The sequence below is a fragment of the Streptopelia decaocto genome, assembly GCF_964273445.1.
Source record: "Streptopelia decaocto genome assembly, chromosome: 15".
Lineage (NCBI taxonomy): Eukaryota > Metazoa > Chordata > Aves > Columbiformes > Columbidae > Streptopelia > Streptopelia decaocto.
The window spans coordinates 8019517-8040613 of NC_138670.1; the positions used below are offsets into that span (position 1 = coordinate 8019517).

General features: G+C 38.7%; 1 protein-coding gene across 2 annotated transcripts in view; it reads right to left on the minus strand.

Annotated features, from left to right (window-relative positions):
• The window catches only part of MAPK1 (mitogen-activated protein kinase 1), a 36477-nt gene that overhangs the window by 5496 nt on the left and 9884 nt on the right, over positions 1 to 21097 (minus strand). Inside the window, exons 2-8 of one of the 2 annotated variants that reach the window (XM_082066109.1) lie at positions 13256 to 13438; positions 11381 to 11570; positions 5470 to 5586; positions 3678 to 3792; positions 3061 to 3192; positions 857 to 966; positions 15 to 134 (exon numbers count right to left, since the gene is read on the minus strand). In XM_082066109.1, coding sequence (XP_081922235.1) covers positions 18 to 134; positions 857 to 966; positions 3061 to 3192; positions 3678 to 3792; positions 5470 to 5586; positions 11381 to 11570; positions 13256 to 13438 — 964 coding nt within the window. In that variant the 3' untranslated portion in view covers positions 15 to 17. Of the gene's footprint in view, positions 1 to 6; positions 135 to 856; positions 967 to 3060; positions 3193 to 3677; positions 3793 to 5469; positions 5587 to 11380; positions 11571 to 13255; positions 13439 to 21097 lie in introns of both variants that reach the window. The other variant, XM_082066108.1, reaches the window with a different exon arrangement.

Consider the following 21097-nt stretch of genomic DNA (forward strand, 5'->3'; position numbering starts at 1 on the left):
CTTTACCTATGCACAATTTAAGATCGATATCCTGGCTGGAATCTAGCAGTTTCCTCAAAAATCAGTTCTTTCAGCTTTTCCTTCGGCAAGTCATCCAACTCCATATCAAACTTGAAGGGCGCTTCAGCTACAGGCTGAATAATACAAAGAAACATTACTTGTTGTTAATATTACTGTTCTGTGGAATTTCATGTAGTCCTTGTATGGGGGGAAAAAAAATCTGAAAATGCACTTCACAAAAATATCTAATACTGTGCAGTTGTCAAGGAAGAACTCATTTTATTTGTCCTTTGTGTGCTTTATACAGCAGCTTATCAAATTCTAAGTTAAACCATAGTAAGTAGATACTCAAATCTAAACCACAAGTTAAAATATTTGTTAAAGGCTCATAACTTCATATCTACCCGAAGAAAAAAATACCTGAAACATGTGAATTTCTCAGAATAAGCATACCCATCCCTTAAGAAAAACTAGCTAATTTCCTTTGCCCCTACTTCTGCTCCAAAAGTAACCTGACATCTCAGAATTTGATACTAAACTACAGCAAGTCCAGACTGAGGGGTTGTAACTGCGTAATCTGATGGCAAACTCAGTTATTCTCCACCTTTATCTCAGACATTATGAAACAAGAACATAGTGAGCCGAGAGGTTCCATTCTCAGCAGAGTACACCTTAGCATCTATTTATTGCGTTGCGTCTCCAAAAGGTTGTAGACCAAGAAATACAAAATTTTGGTAAATTTGTGCAATTATTTCTTCAACTCCATTAGAGCAGCAGAAACACTGTCCTTAAACTAATGAAGAAAATAACCCATTACATCATTTGATCAACATTGACATTTTAACAATGTCTTTACCTCATCACTTGGATCATAATACTGCTCCAGATATGGATGGGCTAAAGCTTGCTCCACTTCAATCCGCTTGTGAGGATTAAAGGTCAACATTTTATCCAACAAATCAAGTGCTAAGAGGAAAAAAAAAAAAAAGTGAGCAAGAGTTTAATACACACCTTAAAGCACAAAAGCATTGTAAACACCAATATTACACAGAAAATAGACTCTGCCCTAAGTTTTGCACTAATTTCAATTTACAGCTGGAATTCCCCAGCTGTAGTAGCAGCAACAGAAGCAGCTGATTCCTCCTGTAACTTGGGCAGAGTCTCCTCGCCCACCGATCTCATCAGCTCCTTGGCTACAGCTGCCTCTGGCACCATCTGCTGTAACGGAGGTAAAACCCTTGCAAAGGCCCTTCTAGTGTCAGAATGGATGTCAAGTGAGGAAATGCATAAAACCCCACAGTAGAATCTGGTTTTAGCTACAGTAGAAATGGAAGAGATCAGGATTTTTCTTCACTCAAATAGATGGTTTGGATTTTTGGCACAAAAATCCAAACCAAGATAGAGCTTTTCCGAGATGAGTAAGTAATCACAAATATGTTCTTATTCTGAAAAGAAAACTTGGCTGTTTACTGACAAAAATATCATCCCGAAGTCATTAGGAGTTCCAGATCATCACAATGAACTGTTCCACCAAAACTGGCTGCCCAGAAGATACTCTCCAGCTAAGATACAAATATATTCATATTCGTGAGATTCAGGCAAAATCTGTTGAAGACAAGTCATAAAGTATCCATAGAGAACCTGAAGATCCAGTAAGACAGAGAGTGAGGTCTGATGAAATTCTGTACAAATGTTACAGGTCAGAGTTACCGCAATTGTTCAACTACTTCAATTGTACCCATTTTCCTTTTCCAAGAAAAAAACCCAGAACGATTATAGCAAGAAGCCCAAAGATACCTGCAGTATATCCTGAATTCCATTCCATTTCTTTTCCTCACCACGTAATTTATGACACAGAACTTAACTACAGGCTTCTTATGGCAACAAAGTAGCTGTAGCTTTGCATCAGGAGGAGATGCGTAGCCAGCACTGCAGAAGAGACAGGCCCTACCACTGCATCCAATGGCAGCTTGAAAAGCTGCAAACTTGCACAGCAATTAACATCAAATATTTTGATGCGGTTTTCCAACACTGGAAACTCACATGCTCACTCCATGCTAAAGCGTGTCCCGGACAATGCTTTCACTGGAATGATTGACAAACAGCTTTTTGAAAAACTGCTGTCAAAGCTACTCGAGATGAGAAGGCGTTGCAGAAACTGTGCAAACTGCACGTTCCCTTGGCAGCTCAGCACAGCAGCGCGGCTACAGCTGCAGCCATCAGAAGCCCACGGTAAAAATTCTCACATTGATAAGCACTATTATAAAAGCAGAATAAATCACTGCTGTTTCTCCCAATGGTAAGGATAATCAGCACTACACAGTTCCATCTGCAGAAATCAGCTTTTACATGGCAGTTCAGTACCTGATCATTTTCACTAAAAGTAAATTATCATATCAGTTTAAAAAAATAAGTGACTTATGGTTGTGTCAGAGCAGGGAAAAGAGCACTGGGCTGTGAACACACCCACCCCTGAACTGCATGAAGCAGAATGTAAAAGGCAAAACAAAGTCATATTTACCCTTTACTAAAGCCTTGTTAAGAAAGGCAGCAATTATTATATTCCATGTTTGTATAACTTTTGCTCCACTTATCATAACTGAATTTTTTAACCCATTAAATGTTAACCTGTCATACTGCCTAAGGCCCCACACTTGGATTGAAATTATCCTGTTTGATCTGCACAGACTATACTGAGTTTGGCAATAAGCAGCTTTCTCATATCCCATTTTAGAAATGAAGTTTGAGATCTGTTTGATGCCTGTGTCAAAATCCAATGCCTGTGTCCAGTACCTGAGTAGTGGATCGTGCTTTCAAAGACAGTAACAAGAGTTAGGATTTACGTTTTACGTGTAAATTAAAGATCAAACACCACAACAGGTAATCTTAAGAGTAACTAAAAATAGCTTTAAAAAGATAAGCTAGTATGAGGGTTTCACGCTGGTTTCTGATTTTATATTAGATTTATACAGCCGTTTTAGCAGACCTGCACGTTCTATTTCCAATACAGATCATTTCCCTTTCTGAAGATGTGATACAATGTGATAAAGTATAAAATACCTTTGGGGTCAGCGTTTGGAAACAGCCTGTTCCATGGTACCTTATTTTTGTGTGGTAGAGAAAGCAAGTAGTTTCTGGCCTTTAAATTTATTATACAATTCAAATCTTCTTGGGAAGGGGATCCAAGTATACCTAAAAAAAATTACAAACAGTACTGCATTCTATGAAAAGCACATTAAAACAGTTATATCACATTTGCTAAAACTCTAACTTAGAGCTGCTGGGAAGATTTTGGACAAATGCTTTAAGAGTATAGAATATCTTGGAATTTTTTTAGAAACCTTTACTAAAAAGGTTTAAGTTGTTTTTTTTCTTGTAAAGAAACAGGTGCATTTGAGTTTTCTAACGATCAGTAATCTGGTTAAAAGATAAAATTAAGTGGTCTATCTACAGATATTTTTTTTTAAATTGGCCTGGACCTAATAGTACATTTAAGCTTTTTTAAAAAAATAAATTGGTAAATATCCTCTAGTTAGCCCCCAAATTAACAATTTGTTGTAGAAACCACTGCAGCAATACTGACAGTGAACAGATGTTACTCCTGCAGATCCCTACATTGTTCGTTGACCAAGAAGAGAAAGATGGACATGGAAACGCCACTTGTCTACAAAGCTCACCGAGGATGTGGTTAAGTTGGTCAAGGTAGTGTTTTCCTGGAAAGATGGGTCTGTTGGAGAGCATCTCTGCCAGAATACAGCCTACTGACCAGATGTCAATAGACTTGGTGTAACCCTGCAAGGAAAACAAAACCACATTCTTGCCAAATGAATTTTTGCATCACTGCAGCAACATGTTACTTCAGTAAATTTTGAAAGTTCACGCACATCTTTTTTTTTAGATGAGTCACGCTTCTTCATGCTGTTTGATTTTTCTGTACAGAATGAAATAATTAAGAACGGTATATCAAAACCGCTGCTTTGAAGGGGTAACGAGCTGAAGTATGCAAGTGACACTTTCTGAGAGGATTCTCTAAGTCTAGCTCAATATATTACCAACTGCAAAGTTTTGAGACTCCCTAAATTTACACTAACAAATTTTGGAAACAAGCTATTCTTCTTAATTCTGTAGCTCCTAACGGCATGCTAAACACATGCGAAAATGCCATCCTTCTTCCTAACAGGATCTAAATACCACACCAGCAAGCAGCCTTCAGCATCCAAGGGGTCAAAGGGCAAACCAGCTTGTTTTTTAGCTGGTATGTAAAACACAACAGTAAGTAAGTAGTAAAGATGATACGAGAAGGCCAACAATAGTGCATGTGATATATGAAGAATGGAAGCAATGGCCATATTTTCATGCGTCCAGAAAACCTGTGTTAGCCACAAGAAAAGCGTTACCAGCAGGGAGCTACCATCAACTGCTCCTACAGTAATGCTGAATCCACAGCACCTCAGCACCGGCTTCTCAGGACCCCATCACTTGACTGTTTGTTTTCAAGGCACTGTCATTCTAAAAAATTCACACTACAGGCCAGGAAAATTCTAAGTTGGCCACCTCTTAAGAAACACACACAAATATTTTCTTGTAAAAGCTGCTGATAAATGTAAATGGATATCCAAAAGTAAGGTTAAGTTGCACTGTGTTTATGGCCTCAACATGAGTTTAAAACACAAGAAGCAGGAAAAACAACCTCAATTGGTCAGATGACTATTTTCTAGAAGCACATTTGACACTGTTGCCACAACAAATAAAACACAACCACCAGTGAAGCCATAATCCTACAGAAAGAGTCTTTGAGGAATTTAAAAACAGACACAGATGTCACATAGGTATTTTGCAAGTAAGTGTAAGGCTGTAGAAACTAATGCAAAGGCTATGAAAGATATCCATTGCTCACACCATACAGGGACCAGATACACCTTAAAACAGCCACAGAAGAACGTAAGAATAATTCCAAGTGTAAAAAAACCCAAATCAAACAAAACCAGAACAAAAACACAAAGAGATTATTTCATTAACACTATGGGAATGCAATTAAGATTGGCACATAATGATCACATGCCTTCAGAATTAGATTCATTCTCATTACACATTCTAAACCTAAATCAAGATGTCAAGATAATATTAAGGCAACATTTGCAAGCCTTGATGAAGACGATAGCAAAATGCTCTCACTGTCAGTACTTCTGTCCTGTTCTGTGGAGGAGCATGCGATGTAAAGACGTCTCGTGACTGGCAAACAACTTGACACATGGGAACTCACACACGATTACTCAGCTGTAGCAGCCAATAATTGGATCTGGAATCTCAAAGTTGTTGCGAGCCAGTAGCTACACTGCAAATCCTTTGCTGCATTTTCTCAAGGCTCTGCATGAGTGAGCCTAAAACCACGGGGAGGTGGAAGCAAACCTGCTACTCACAGGTGAATAACCAGCAACAGAAGCACCAGAGCAGCGCTGTGGTTCTCACCTTAGAATTCAGCATGATTTCAGGAGCCCTGTACCAACGCGTGGCCACGTATTCTGTCAAGAATCCTGTGTGATCATGATCTGGATCTGCAACACGAGCCAGTCCAAAGTCACAAATCTGGTTTTAAAGACATTAAAGAAAAAGGCATGTTAGACATTAGACATACAGTTTCCAATACTACAACATTACTAATTCACTGCTCCTCAACACATGATGTAACACCTACAAATGTGGGGATGGTAACTTCTATTTATAGAAAGAAATTATTGTGCAAACCTTAAGAAACATGTTTTGGACATAAACACAAAGAGTATTGGATTAGACCATGCAGGGGCCAGGAAAAATAAGCCGTTTGGGAGAAAAAGTTGTTCCTGGTGCACAACTGATGTTGCACTTAACACCTTCTCTGCCAGATAAGTGGCAAAATATATTGCTCCAACCTGTTATTGGGAATTCACCAGAAAACGAAAAGAGATTAAGATTTCCAGAAAACAAAATTACTAACACATTTGTAGCGAAGTTCAATACCCTTTTTTACAAAAGCTACCATCATAAATGCATCTCTGCAGGAGATCCCATCCAATCATGAGATAATGGTAGAGTGGAGAGATTATAGGTGCTGAATAAAGCATGAGTTCAAAAAAAACAAAACCGAAAACAAACAAACCGACAACAACAAGAAACCCAAATGCCATGCAAGAAAATATTTTTCAGCCTTGTATCAGGAAAATAGTTTTATCTAACCATGGAAAGAAAAATAAACTCTGATCTAGACTAGTGAGTTCCTTATTCTGGGAAGGAGGCTACAGGGCTTTCAGAGCTATTTAGTGCCCTCTCTCCAGAGAGAAACTAATACTCAAAATGTGAAGAAAGAGAGTGTTCTAGAGAACAGCAGCTGTTCCTTTCTTACCTTCCAGAAGGTACATGGCAGGAGACACATTCATATGCTTTTGCTACCACTAAGCAAATACCAGTTTATGATAATGATCAACTTCCACTCAAAGTGTATTTGCATGAAAGAATATGTACTCTCAGAAAAACAAGGCATCAAATGTAGGAGTAGCAAACAGGAGGTTCCGCTGATGCATACATCTTATAATATTTTACTCTTTGATAGTTGTGTACACTGATTATATTAAAAATGTGAAGTAATAATATATTGTAGTCAATCAAAACGCTAATGGATAATGCTGCCAAAGATGCAGAAGCCTCACAGTGCCTTGCCAACCTACTCCTTTATTTTCCTGGAAGGACATGCCTGTGAAACAATTGATAGATCAGTTCAGAGTGATTCAGCCCACTAAAAGCTGCATCTGAAAGACAAGATTCAGCAGCTGACTGTTAAACAGAGGGACTGAAGAAAAGGCCGTTATGAAATTCATAAGCCAAGCTGCATGAGATGACTCCTCTGATTTTAGCTACATATTAACAAAAATCAAAAAAACACCAAACACAACACACCAAAACACAAACAACAACAAAAACCCACAACCTAAATCCTTAGAAAACAAAACCAAAAAGAACCCTTTTAAGCACGTCAAGGTTCTCCCTGGCTATAGAAACAGAACAGCTGCCTTGTGTGCAATTAGCAGCTTACATAAAGAGAATCAGTGCAAATAATCAGAAGAGACTCCTGTGAAGACAGAGGCAAAGAAACTGTAGAGGAAAGCTTCATGCACTTCAGAAAATAATTACGCAGGCAGACAAAACTGTTGCAACCCCTTCCTCCTCACCTCAGAAAAAAGCTAGATAAGGCTATAGGCAAGGGACTTGTGCAGAATTATACTATTACACATAAGCAAAGTGCTACGATTTGTTATTACTAAGAAAAAATACAGACACTCACTCTCCGGTCCACAGTGAGGAGAAAGAACCAAATTAAAGAAGGTGCCTGTGAATCTTTCAATTCAAGTAGAAAAATGCACATGGAATGGAAAGGAAGATTAATGACCGAGAGAGCTCATTAAAATGACAAAAAGCCCCTGCTGACTAGAGCAGAAACAGGTTAAGCAGAAAAGAAGAAACACCATTAGTGAGAAAGACATCAAGGCTGAAGCTGCAAGAAAGAGGCTTCTGGCCGTTGGCAGCTCTCTCAGCAGCTGCAGCGCTGCCCAGGAGCACCAGCAGGACAAAGGAGGAGCTGGAGAGGTCACAGTTCTGCCTCAGGTCCTGGGTGCCAGGGACAAAGCACAGAGACTGACCGTACCCTGCTGCGGGCAGACACTGCTTGTCCTGTGGCAACAGAGCACGTTAACAAAACAGCCACCCTGTTCAGGGAAAACAAATAAATCCAAGTCCACTATGCCTGTTCAAAAAATAATTGATAGAAGTCAAAGCATGAGAAGAAGGTAGGCTTCTCAATCAGAACTGAAACAGACAAAGAATCTGTGAAAGCAACATAATGACAGGCAACATGTTCTTGGCATTTTGACATAACAGAGAATAAAAATCTGCATAATGAAAGACCCAGGTATGTCAGTCAGTGCTTCATGCCTCGGAGAGACAGAAGAGATGCTAGTAAGAGAGAAGGAATTACTTCCCCACTATATAAGTAAATAAATAAAATGCCAGCATCTTATTTATACATTTAGCTTCCTCTTCTCAAAAACAATGTTCTTGTAATCAGCATCAGGTATGCTTTTATTTTTTTAAGCAGATATATCTTAAAAATGGATGAAGCTACCAAGCAGGTGGGAACACTTATGAGGATCCCATACATACTACCATTTACTAAGCAAATTACTTGCCACCCAACAGTGCAACTAATACACTGAAATATTTGAAGTTGTATCATTAAGTGGTCTGTGCATGTATATATGTGTATAAAAGGAAAAGGAGAGGCTTCCATTAAGTGTAGTTGTTAATGATAAGATGCTAGTTGAAACAGCTGCATCTCTAAAGTAATTGGTAAAATCCTTAAACAAACAACTTGCAGTTTTTCCTCAAAAAAATGCCTCTCTCATCACCTTCCTTTCAAGCCTATCAAGGTATTAATATCTAACAATTCTTGCATGTTTAATACTTGGAAGTATTCACTATGTAGATAGAAAATCACAACTTATTGATACAGTGTATTAATGTTTTAGACAAATCAAAGAAATAGATTCTCAGCTAGAGTGGTACACTGAAAACATTGCAATATACTAGCTGAGAATCTGTTTAAAATAACTTTGACCTCATTTTCTGAAATATTAATGCCACTAGCCTAGGAAAATTACACAGTCATGATAGTTTATGTAACTTATTCCATTTACAAAACTGCAAAACGGGCCCAATTGTTGTATGAAAGCATGTGAAAATATTTCTAAAAATGTTAGATACTATTTTAGAGTATATTCCAGCCTGTGGTATGTACATTAATCTCATTCACAGGCAAGATGCCAGACTGCAAAAGAGAAGACCAGGATTTTTATTACCCAGGACTCTCACAGGACAGAGATCCCAAGGTAGTAGTTTTCATGGATTCTCAAATCTAATCTTTCACTGAAAATACATAACAAGAGACAGTAGTTAAGTCAAAATTATGTACTTTCACGAGTTTTCATTCACCATGTGGTAAATCACATTTAAGGTGTCATTTAAGTCCATAGCACAGTCTAAGTCCACTATGCCTTCAGCTGCTTCGGACAAGCTACAGGGTTCACAGACAAATTGTGTCAATAGAGACTCCTACATTTCCTTCCTGGAAATGGAGTCTGTGATCCAGGAGTCAAGATCATGTTTAAGGGGGAAGAAAGAAAGAAAGAGCTCTTGTTATAACCTGTAGGACTCTGAGCTCCAGAAAAGATGGACAGCTCTCTCATAACGCCATTACAGAAAGAAGCCAACAGCATTACCAGTGAAGATGAACATAAAAATCACACTTTTGGAAGAAAGTAAGTGGTTCGTTTTCACAGTATGCTGTGGTTTGAGTTTATGTACAATAACCAAATTAGTAAGCATGCACACATACATAGCTGACACACAGACTTGCAGAACGGCCCTAGAAGAAACGAGTTAGTACAAGTTCAGCATTCATCAAGCCCTAACATGGACTAGTTTTCTCTCCAATTCTGCTGTTTAAACTTTAGATGCGGTATTAATACAAAACCAGAGTTCCCTTTAGGTTATGAAAAAGCATATGCTCTGTCATACAGACTACCGCATTCTGCACCAGGCAGTGCATATTGCAGCCACGTGCCACTTTTATAACCTTACAGAGAAACAGGAACAATACTCACTAAGGCCATATAGTATTATTTTGCCATACAGCAAGCTTACTGTCTTTTTCATGACTGTCTTACTTGTGTTAAAGCATTGACTTTTATTGTATTATTGCCTTTAAATGCACATAACACAGAGCTACACTCAAACTGTTCTGTTCTGCTTCTGTCACACAGTCATCGTAGATTTTACTCCACTTCTTTCACGAAGGGGTTAATGCCTTGAAGGGATTTGATGTAATAACAGCTGCTGAAATCCCATGGCAGGAGTCAGAGATGACTAGGAAACGCTGACAAGTGGCAGTGAGAATGTAAAGCAAACTGACCATGTAGCCAGTTTTTAGAATGGACCAGCGTATGAACAGCAAGGACTTTTCTTGGAATTGTGACAAACTTGAACAGCCAGCAACTGGTTTACATTTTGAGGAGTGTATTTTTTTTTTAAATGAGAATGCTAGAGCTGCTATAAAAAATAAAGTGTAATTAAGTGCAACACAGTGTGCAACAAACACAGTTGTAGCACGTCGGATCAGAGTAACCTCCGTAATCTCGCTCTATCAGAGACCAACAGCAAATACATAACATAACGTGTCAAAGGGAACGTAACAGTGCTGCTCTGCCAGTCTCATCATCCATGGATTGGCCACCATGGGACTGTAAAACCAGAGGCAGCTTTCAACAGCTTTTTCTTCTATTAATTTGGTTGGTGTTTTAAGTCACATTATCTGTAATATCTACAGTGCTCCATGGTACCAAATTCCACAGTTTAAGAATTCTGCAAGTTAACTACTATGTCCTTTCACTCTGAGCATTTTCTTCCCCCCACCTCGGCCTTTTTGGCAGGTAAAGACACTGAACAACTGTTCTCTATTCACCCTCCCTATGCCACTAACAATTTTACCAAATTCTACTGTGTTCTTTCTTTCCCTCAAGCAGTATTTTCCAGCAGAGATCCAGGCTATACAGTTCTTCCTGATACGGAGGGAAGTACTTTGAAGCCCTGGTCTCCTCATTTTAAAAGGATATCATAGGGAGAAGTGTGATAATTACGATCACACAGAACTGAAAACTCCAAACCAACAGAAAGCTGTAGAATGGCATGTTTTCTGTTTTATTCTCTATTTCTGTTCTGATTTGTTTCACACGTGGTTTGCTTTACTGAACGCTACTAAGCATTGAGCTGACATTTTCCAAGATGCATAACAGCTCTAAGATCATCCTTGTGTAGTATCAGCTTAGTACAGAGCCCAGCGCTGGAAATGTAAATTAGGAATGTGCTCACTCTCCAAGTAATTGCTGCACATTTAATCAGCACTGAATTTCACGTGCCATTTTAGTTGCCCACTAATATGAAGTCCTTTTCCAACACTGAACAATTAACATTTTAAACACAGAGAAACCAAGACCTGAAATTTATAGTTTTGAGTTTCCTTTCTAGGTAAACATAACCCTGCTTCAGACAAGTACTTTCACCCAGCTTTCAAAGAGGCTGTTTCAAAGTCAGCCTCCAGATGGAAACAGTGATGCACTCATTAAAATAGCATAACAGTGAGTTCTTAGTCACTCAAATCTTAATCATTATTTTATCAAAACCAATAATGTTTTGGCAATCTTTCCAGGATAAAAATCACATTAATCTCCAGTAACACCCATGTGTATAGCAGGCAGATTATGAAGACCCTGGAAGCAAATAAGAAATTTCAACTGACCTTGAGATCACAAGTGGTGTTAAGCAGCAAATTCGAAGGTTTGAGGTCACGATGAAGCACATTGGCTGAATGGATATATTTTAACCCTCTCAGAATCTGGTAAAGGAAATAACAAATGTGGTCGTTGCTGAGGTGTTGAGTCTTTAAGAGCTTGTAAAGATCTGTCTCCATAAGATCTTGCACAATGTATCTGTCAGGCATCAGATGTAAGGCAGCAAAACAAATGTGGTGTCATATTAGATATCAACATACAGTACCAGATGAAACTTCTGTAACAATATGTCTGTTTCACAACAATTATGAATCTATGTAGCTGTTTCTTCCTTTATGAGTTCTGATTCAAATCAATCTTGTTACATGATGCAGCCCTTTATAAAATTAAGAGGCATCAGCACATGCTCTTCTCCAATTAATCATCATAAACCTCTATTTCTTTACACTAGAGCCTGATTTTTATTGGAATCTTAATATGATCAGATTCCTATCCCACTTGCCAGGAAATAAAAGACTGCTTTTTACTTTAATGAGTAATAAACTTCTGAGATACTTGCTTTCAGTTGCATAAAAGCATGAAGGTAGAAGATCTGATCATATCTGGTCAGGCTTCTATGTCACCGTTCCACTTCAAAAATTTGGCTGTTGTTCTCCTTTACTATATATTTATTATGCTACATTGAACACAACAGTGCTTTGCTTACCAAAATTAAACCTAATATTTTCAGTCAGATTTTTTTCCCTAAGATTGGAATGAATATAAAGAAAAGGTGGTGGGTTTTTTTCTGCTTTGGCAGGAATAAGTAAAATCTTCTTCTCTCTTAATTCAATTTGGCTGCAAAACCCTTGGGGTGTAGTTCCATGATCACTTTTCACCAAAATAAGATTTTGTGAGAACACCCTACTATTGCCATTCTAGTTGGGCGTTCCCATCCTCTCCTCTGGGCACTCAGACTGGATCACCCAACCAGGACATCGTTCCATGGGCAGCATCCACTTACATTAGTCAAAACGGCTGCAGAAATGCAGGCTCAGAATCCCACGTAAGACCAACTGAACTCAAATAATATACTGATCATTTACAAAGTGAAAACATTTTAGCCAGATTCAATTCCATTTCTACCTGCCTTATGCCTTTTGTTGGGCATAGATCCACGAAACCCATAGGAACCAATGAACATGGACTCCGGGAAATTAAGCTGGTTGACTCTAAACTAGGCTTTGTATCTCAAGTAGAGTCTCTCAGCTAAGTCTTCATACATGAAACATCCATGTGAAGTCACCTACACAAAGCCAGGTTTCTCATGGAAGATCAATTAGTATAACAAAAAGGCCAGATTTGTATATATTAATCCAGCATGTTTACCTGCCCATGTGCAGTTGGGACTTTTCACACATGCAGGCAGCTCTGCACAACCAGGGGTTGTGTTTCACCTCCCCCCCACAAGATGTATCCATTCTATTTTTTAAGAAAATTTTAGACAATTACAGCAGAGTCTGGCCATTTTATTTTATCCTCAGAGCAATCAGATAGTTCTAACAATAGCTCTATCAAGAGCAAATATATTTTTAGGATTAATGGCTAAACAAAATCATCTCTACAATGTTGAGTTCTTTGGCTTGGAACATAGGAATTAACTTTTTTTTTTTTTTCCCCTGAAAAATAACAAACAAAACTAGTGTTCACCTACATATCAAATCTAGCTATACATCTATAAAGCCATCAAACACCATGAACTTCCCTTCCAATTTTCAATAACAGAAGCCAAATTGTATTAAAATCTAGTAAGGAAGAAGATGAAAAGGGAGAAACAATCAAAACACAGAAGGCGGTAACCATCACTAACATTGCAGAATAACTTCAGAATTTTGAAAGGATACACATCTTTCATTTGTTCAATAGTTGGAGCTCGGATAATGTCATTTATTCCAATAATATTCTCATGTCTGAAGCGCAGTAGGATCTTAATCTCTCTCAGAGTTCTCTGGCAGTACGTCTGATGCTCAAAAGGACTGATTTTCTTTATAGCAACTCGAACTTTGTTGACGTTATCATAGGCAGAACTAGAAGAGAATCAATATCATTAGTTATAAGGAATATTAAGTTAATTCAATTCAGAAAGCTAGAATGTGAATTCAACTGAATATGGGGGTAGTGCATTTGTTTTACATTTATTTTTATAAAATTAAGAGAGGTGACGGTGGCACATATCTTTTAATCTGATGAACACACAAGACTGTTTTTGTATCACCAGCATAATCGTGTATCTACAAGTCATCATCTTTCCCAACTGACTTAGAATCTGCTGATTCTCGGATACCTGAACAAAGAAAAGAAGAATTCATCTTCTTTATCAGCCTGTGGAACAACCAAGTTTGAGTCTTCTTCTATGTGCTATAATCAATAAGTTGTCTGAGACAAGGAGTTCATCTTGTGTTAACCCATTCACTTGAGGGCGCAGGAAATCCTTCGGAAATCATCTCTCAAGCAGCAGAATCCCACATTCTATGTCTAACTCGTGCAAGTAATCCAGTTGCCACAACCTTTTGCCGCTCCACTGAGCTACACTGTTGCATCTCCACAAAGAACTGACATTGAAGAACAAAAGGGATGGAGAAGTTGTGAAAACACCTTTCCGAGTACAACTCCAAAGATAACGGCAACAGAGAAGGGCTGTATCAGACTGCACACAAAGCAGAAGCAAGCAGAGGACGAGCAGGCAACCCGTGAGTGTGACCCACATTAACAAACACGCTGGCTGCTGCATTGCCAGCGCTGTGAGCGCAGCAGCTCAGAGCGCATTCCTGGCTATACCAATAAAGCAGTATTTCTGTTTGAAATGCCTACACATTTATGAAGAATACCACAGCCTAAGCCATGTAAAAAGGCTCAGTAAAACATACATAATTTTCTAAAATTTGGACCCAGGTCATTATTTAGTAAAAATGTTATGAATCCTTACAAATTTTGGGGTGTTTTCTATGGTCTCGCTTATACGAATGACAAAGCATCTAATTATAATAACTTCTCTTTATACTGAAAGTATATGGTAATTAAACAAATAGAATTTAAATGTGTATATATGATTCTTGTTCCTTTCAAATTTATTTTTATTCACTACTGTATTGTCTGGAAATTAACAAATAAGCTTATATTTAAACACTTCTGTTAGTGTCAACTATTTCATATAAAAATATAAACATACTAGCCAAGCAGGCCTTACATTCCACCAACTTTCTATAATGGAGTCTCAGAACATTCTTTGAAACCTTCTTAACTGGCCTCACTCTGCTGAGATACCCAGGTATCTGGTGACTGTGTAAATCAGAAAGAAGTATGAAAATCCAATAAGAAAAGGAGACCTAAAAGAAATTCAGATACCTGGCCACGTCGAGGTTCTTCTACCACTAAGCAGATTTATGGTGCAGTGAGGTGGTTTTGAAACAGCGCTGTTACCACTGTATGCAAGTGCTTAACGTTTCTCACTTTCATTATTAAAAAAGAGAGAAAATTTGTGCCACCAGTAAGATCTCCATACAGCCCGTGCATATGTAGCGACATCTTTTTTGCATGATTTTCCTGCAGAATCACTCTGTAACTCCAGTCCATAACCACAGATGGACTGCACAATTTATTTGCCTCTAGAAGCAATGAACTCAAATGCTTCACAAAGTGCTTTGAAATTCCACATGCTAAGAGCAAGTGTTCATTACAACTGTTGCTATTACCTATGCATAGATAACATAATAGCAGTTCTTAAGTCCCAAAATAGATAATAATAAAGTGCCATAAGTGGAACTTGGCATAGCCTTCAAGAGCACTTCGTCTTCAGTAATTTTCTTAGTTAATCACCTGTGGTGTTTACAATATACCAGTAAGGTAAGTCACAAGCAGAAAACAGAATCAGAAATAATTCTGATGCATGAACCACCTGTATTTGAGAAAGAAAATAAAGAGTCCTAGTGACCATTTTAGCCTTATGAACAAGCCTCCTACCTCCTTCTTTGTATTGACTTCAGCATATTTTTTTCTCTCACAATGCAGAATGTTACCTCCTTTCAAAGTACTGGACACGAGCAGCTATGCAGAGCAGAAAAAGGCAAAATGCCAACATTTACTAATGGATGCTGCTTAAATAAAAGTTCCTAATCTCTTACAATATTTGGTAAATCCCTAAATTATTGCTTCTCAAGCACAGGTTGGTTATTGATGAAAAATATGCATCTTTCTTTGTACAGATTCAATGAACTTGGATCCATCAATTAAATATACCAAGATTTGCTCTCTGGTAGCTGTTTCACATACGTTTCTTGAAGCGTTTTCTTAGCAAAAGGTTTATGCAGTTATTTAAAAAAAGGGTGGGTAACTTTGCTTTCAGATGGTTCGACTACAAAACACATGATTTGGTGTGGGGAAAAAGCTGACTATTTGCAGTAAAGATGCAATCAGTTTCCTCTCCACTGTACATTCTGCATACAGTCATTTCTCGTGGGTATCAGAAGATCTCACCACACCAGTGTAGCTAAGCATGCGTTGCTGTTCCCACTGCAAAGCCTCAGCTAAGGAGAGCAAAACCAGAATATCACCTACTTGAAACATTAAAAGGAACACTGAATTTCTTTCTGTTGTCACACTTTCTGAAATATGAACCTTTCTGTAACTTGATTAAACGTATGAAATATTATCTCAATTCCTATGAACAAGAAGCTAATAATATATGTAGTTAGTACACTTGCTTATGCGTATTTTAAATATCATGCATAATACAGGTACAGAGAGAATCTGTATTAAAGTTTACACCATTTCACATTCTCAGTCACAGCCCTCCAAGAAAATATGGCTTTGAGTAAACCCTTTAGAAAGAATGTGCTTTTTCAATTTGACGCATGCTACAGAAAACTGTAAAAGCTACATACATATCACAACAAACTTCAGTAGAACTGAAGAGTAGTGTTTTCTCATGCACATAGGCTACAATCAGACACATATTTGTCCTATGAAACCAGATAGCGATATCTGTTTCACTACCTAGGAAACACCATAAACTAACAGAATCAGGTCAGACCAAACCATTTCCCAAAGCATTTCCTGTCTCCATCCAACCAGCATCTACCATCAACACCAGATTTACCCACCACCCTCCAGAACTCTGCTGCAGAAATATGCTGCTCACACACAGTGCATGTGGAGTGTTCACAAATAAAACAGCTACTAAAAGTGCAAATCCAAACCCTCGATGCATTAACTCACTGCAGTTAATATAACAGCTTATCACTTAACGCAGGATTCATCTTGCTTAGCCTTAGCTAGAATTAGAGATCTAATTTTACAACTAATAATCACCCATGCTCCCCCTACAGACCAAAAAGGAATAGCTCTGCATATAAACCCCATCCACCACCCTGCACATCCTAAATTTAGATTATTTGCATTCTGGAAGTGCTGTCCCAGTGTGCACAGTCTAACCTTGTTGTCGAGACTTTCAGCTTCTACTAAATCTCACAACAACTGTTGATATTTTCACTGAAGCAGATAACTGGGACTCCTTCTAAAGGCAAGAACTTTCTATTGTCTAGATGTTTTTTCTAGAGAAGAGAAAAATCTGTAAGGTGGGAATAACAGTTCACATACTAACAACTTTTAGAGTACTAATTTACAGATTTTAGTTTCTAATCATTAACCACATGTACCAATCATTGCACACAGAACTTTCCTTCAACAGCCTGCGTGTTATTCACATTACGATTAATCCAGTTACTGACACTTTAAATATTCAGAAAGAAGGATTTATTTCCACACCAATGATGTGCAGCTTCACAAGCTGATGCAACCATTCAGCTGTGAGTGCTATTTATCTGTAATGTGATAAATTTAAACATAGATTTTTCAAGTGCCCAGTTCTAGTATACACAACATTATTGCTATTTCAAGCTGTGGTTACCATCCTGAGACAACCTGCAACAGCACCGTTATTTACATACTTTTAAGACATCGCATGAAAATCAATACAAGGTCTAGCAGTACAGTTTATAATTCCTAATATAAAGTTTTTTGTAAATATATAAGGAAGATTTGACATGTAAAACATCTTTCACAGATGTACAAAATAAACAAACGAGCCCTTATAACTAAGAAGTTGCACCTCACAACTTCTCAAGCCAGCGTTTTAGCCTCCTATTGCTGCGGTACCATCTTCCTTCTGAAAAAAACAAGCCCCAGGTGGGCCTGCTTCCAAATGCAATGACCAGAAAGTGCAAGGCGGTCTCCGAGCAGCCTGCAGAAAACTGCACACTGATTGCTCAGAGGAACCTCTGACATGTCGCCCCTCTCCCATTCATTCCTCCTGGAGGCAGGAAAGCTTTTCACCAGACAGATCGGGACAAGCGCCAAAGCTCAGCTCCTTCTACCCACAATGGCTGCTGCATGTTCTTCCATCCATTTCGATTCTTCACATGTTTCATTTTGGAGCAGAACTGGAACAAGTGAGAGCACGCTGCAGCTGCGGGAGGAAGGGAGCCAGCTCCTGGCAAGAGTTACACCCCACAGAGGGCTGTTTCTTCATATAACCATTGAAAAACAACCGCCTGCTCTGTGGGCACCCCCATCCTCAGCACACTCCTGTGCCACGCGGCTGGAAGCCTCACCCCACCATGGGATGTTCTTCCAGCACTTCAGGATTATTCACCTTACGGCTGTTCTACAGGCTGCTCTCAGCACATGCATATATACGCATTAAAATACACGATCCTACCAGCAAACATCCTAATTACAACTCTAAATAAAAGACTGATTTGAAGTTTAAAAGGGATGTTTCATCAGTAGCTTTGTGTTGCTGTGGAAACAAGATTCCAAGGGCATATCCAGGGATAAGAGTCTTTCTGAAATATCGAATAATTCTGCTTGCAACCAGGAGAGGAGAGGCAAAAATAATTCCCAGCAAACAAGCTGATCTATGAAGATCTTTAATCTCTCCATTCAGTCTACATTTAGCTCAATCACGGACATTTCTACAACATGCTGACGTTTATCAAGTTACAATGCAAATAGCTTAAACTTATTTTTAAGACTGCTGTAAAAAACCCCGCAGTATTATGATGTAGTAATAACCAGCAGTACCATAACAGACTGCTCACTATGATTTTTGGGGGTGGGTGAAAGTAGGAAGGTAGTGCTATGGGTGCTGATTTGTGGAGGGGACTGTGTGGTTTTAGTTTGGTTTGTGTTTTTTTTTTTTATTCAGATATTAACACTTAAAGATTCTTCAGAATAATTAGTTTCTGATTCTAGATGATTAAAATACAGGGAGTAGCTACAGTGTGTTATTCTTTTACCAAAAAAAAAATGGAAAAAGGATAAAAGTAGTCAAAGACAGTTTCATATTTAAGGACATTCAGTAATGTGCCATTTTTATACCACTGAATATACTTTTTGTCCCCAACTGTAAACACGTATGGTTACTAGAAGTAGGTGTACTTTGTCCATTTATTCATAATATTTTTGAAGATAAATAAGTATATTATTCATTAGAGCTTTTTTATTAGCACTAACTTACTGAATCAGCACCTGGTTTTAAAAGGCATATGTACCTATTCATATTAAAGCATACTTGCCTTGTTTTACTAGACCTCAGTTTATGAAAAGACAACCCATCTCTAGCTCAGAGTTTTTATTTTGATTTATTAGCTTTCTCTAGAATAGGTTCTCAGTAACGGAACATCTCCCAGGCTTCCCAGCTGTGAATTCAGGAAAAAAAGCTAATCAAACAAGGACATCTTAATAAACTTTTACTTTGATCCATTAAAGTTTTAGTTTTACAGACTAATTCCTACTATGTAGGACAGTTAGTAGATCCATGAAAATGGAGAGCTACCTAAATATTAGATTATAAAAACCAAACAAACAAAAACAAAAAACCCCACCCAAAACAAAAAAACAACACCACACACACAAAGAAAACAAAGCAAGCCCAACAAACCTCAGCCTTAAGGGTCTAGTTGCTTTTCAAGCTACAAAAAGATTATAATAACTTTAAGAACGTGAGCACCATGTACTTTTTCATCTTACTCGGACAAAAGTCAAGTAAGTTGTAATTCCGCACTCTTATCTATTGCTATGCTACAGAGACTCTCCATTGATCATTAAAAAAATAGCTGCATGTATTATCTTCTCGGTCTTTAGGAAACATGCATAAGCACTACTAGCCTATAATCATAGAATTGCTTAGGTTGGAAAAGACCTTTAAGGCCATCAAGTCCAACCATAAACCCAGCACTGCCAAGCCCACCACTAAACCATGTCCCTAAGCACCACAACTACCTGACTTTTAAACCCTTCCAGGGATGGTGACTCCACCACTTCCCTGAGTAGCCTGTTCCAACACCTGACACCCCTTTCCGAGAAGAAATCTTTCCCAATATCCAATCTAAATCTCCTCTAGTGCAACTTGAGGTCATTTCTTCCCATCTTACCACTTGTTAGTTGAGAGAGGAGACCAACACCCTCCATGCTACAACCTCCTTTCAGGTAGCAGTAGACAGTGAGGTCTACAGAGATTCTACAGGTTAAATAACCCCAGGTCCCTCAGCTGCTCCCATCACACTTGTGCTCCAGCCTCTTCCCCAGCTCTGTTCCCTTCTCTGAACTTACTCCAGCACCTCAAGGGTTTTCTTGTCATGAGGGGCCCAAAACTGACCCCAGGATTCGAGGTTTGGCCTCCGCAGTGCCCAGCACAGGGGGACAGTCACTGCCCTGGTCCTGCTGGCCACACCACTCCCGATACAAGCCAGGATGCTGTTGGCCATTTTGGCCACCTTGTCACTCTGCTGGCTGATGTTCAGATGGCTGTCAGTCAACACCCGCAGATCCCTCTCTGCCAGCCACTTTCCAGCCACTCTTCCCCGAGCCTGTAGCGCTGCCTGGGGTTGTTGTTACCCAAGTGCAGGACCCGGCACTTGACCTTGTTAAGCCTCATAGAACTGGCCTCAGCCCAACAATCCAGCCGGTCCAGATCTCTCTGTATGGCCATCCTACCCTCCAGCAGATCACCACTCACACCCAATTTGGTGTCATCTGAGGGCACACTCAATCTCCTCGAGATCATTGATAAAGAGATTAAACAGAAGTGGCCCCAGGACCAGACACCGAAACTCACCTGGCAATTTTTTTTATTTTTGTTTTTATTTTCCAACCAGGGTCCCTTCCAATCCCTGACATTCTGGGATTCTGTATGATTCAGGGGAAAAATAAATCTAATTTCTAAACCGGTGTCCTTTATCACAAGTCCATAGCGAGGTGCCCAAGTAATCAATGCAGACTGCTCCATCATGCTCTTAGTTAACTTCTGAAGCTTACTGCGTGAAAATGTAGCTGCATTGCCTTCATCTTCACCACCTACTTTTTCAGTCCTCTCTCTCTCATAACATTCACTATCAATCCTAGTATTAAAGATTGCTGGCATAATTATGGCAACTCTTTCCGCCCATGACAAATGTGAATAATTACTCATAAATGTTATTAACTCTTTGGCAGTTTCTGATCTGCTACAGGTTATTGCCCTTCACATCACAAATTTTTAAGGCACTTTTGTAACCTCCTATAGGAAATTTGTTTTCATATATCTACTCAAATGATTCTAGTAGGTTACAAAAGCATTATTTTATTTTTCAGTATTTGAAAAGGAAAATCTGATGGAACCTTCCAAAGCATTACAATTTTAAACTATT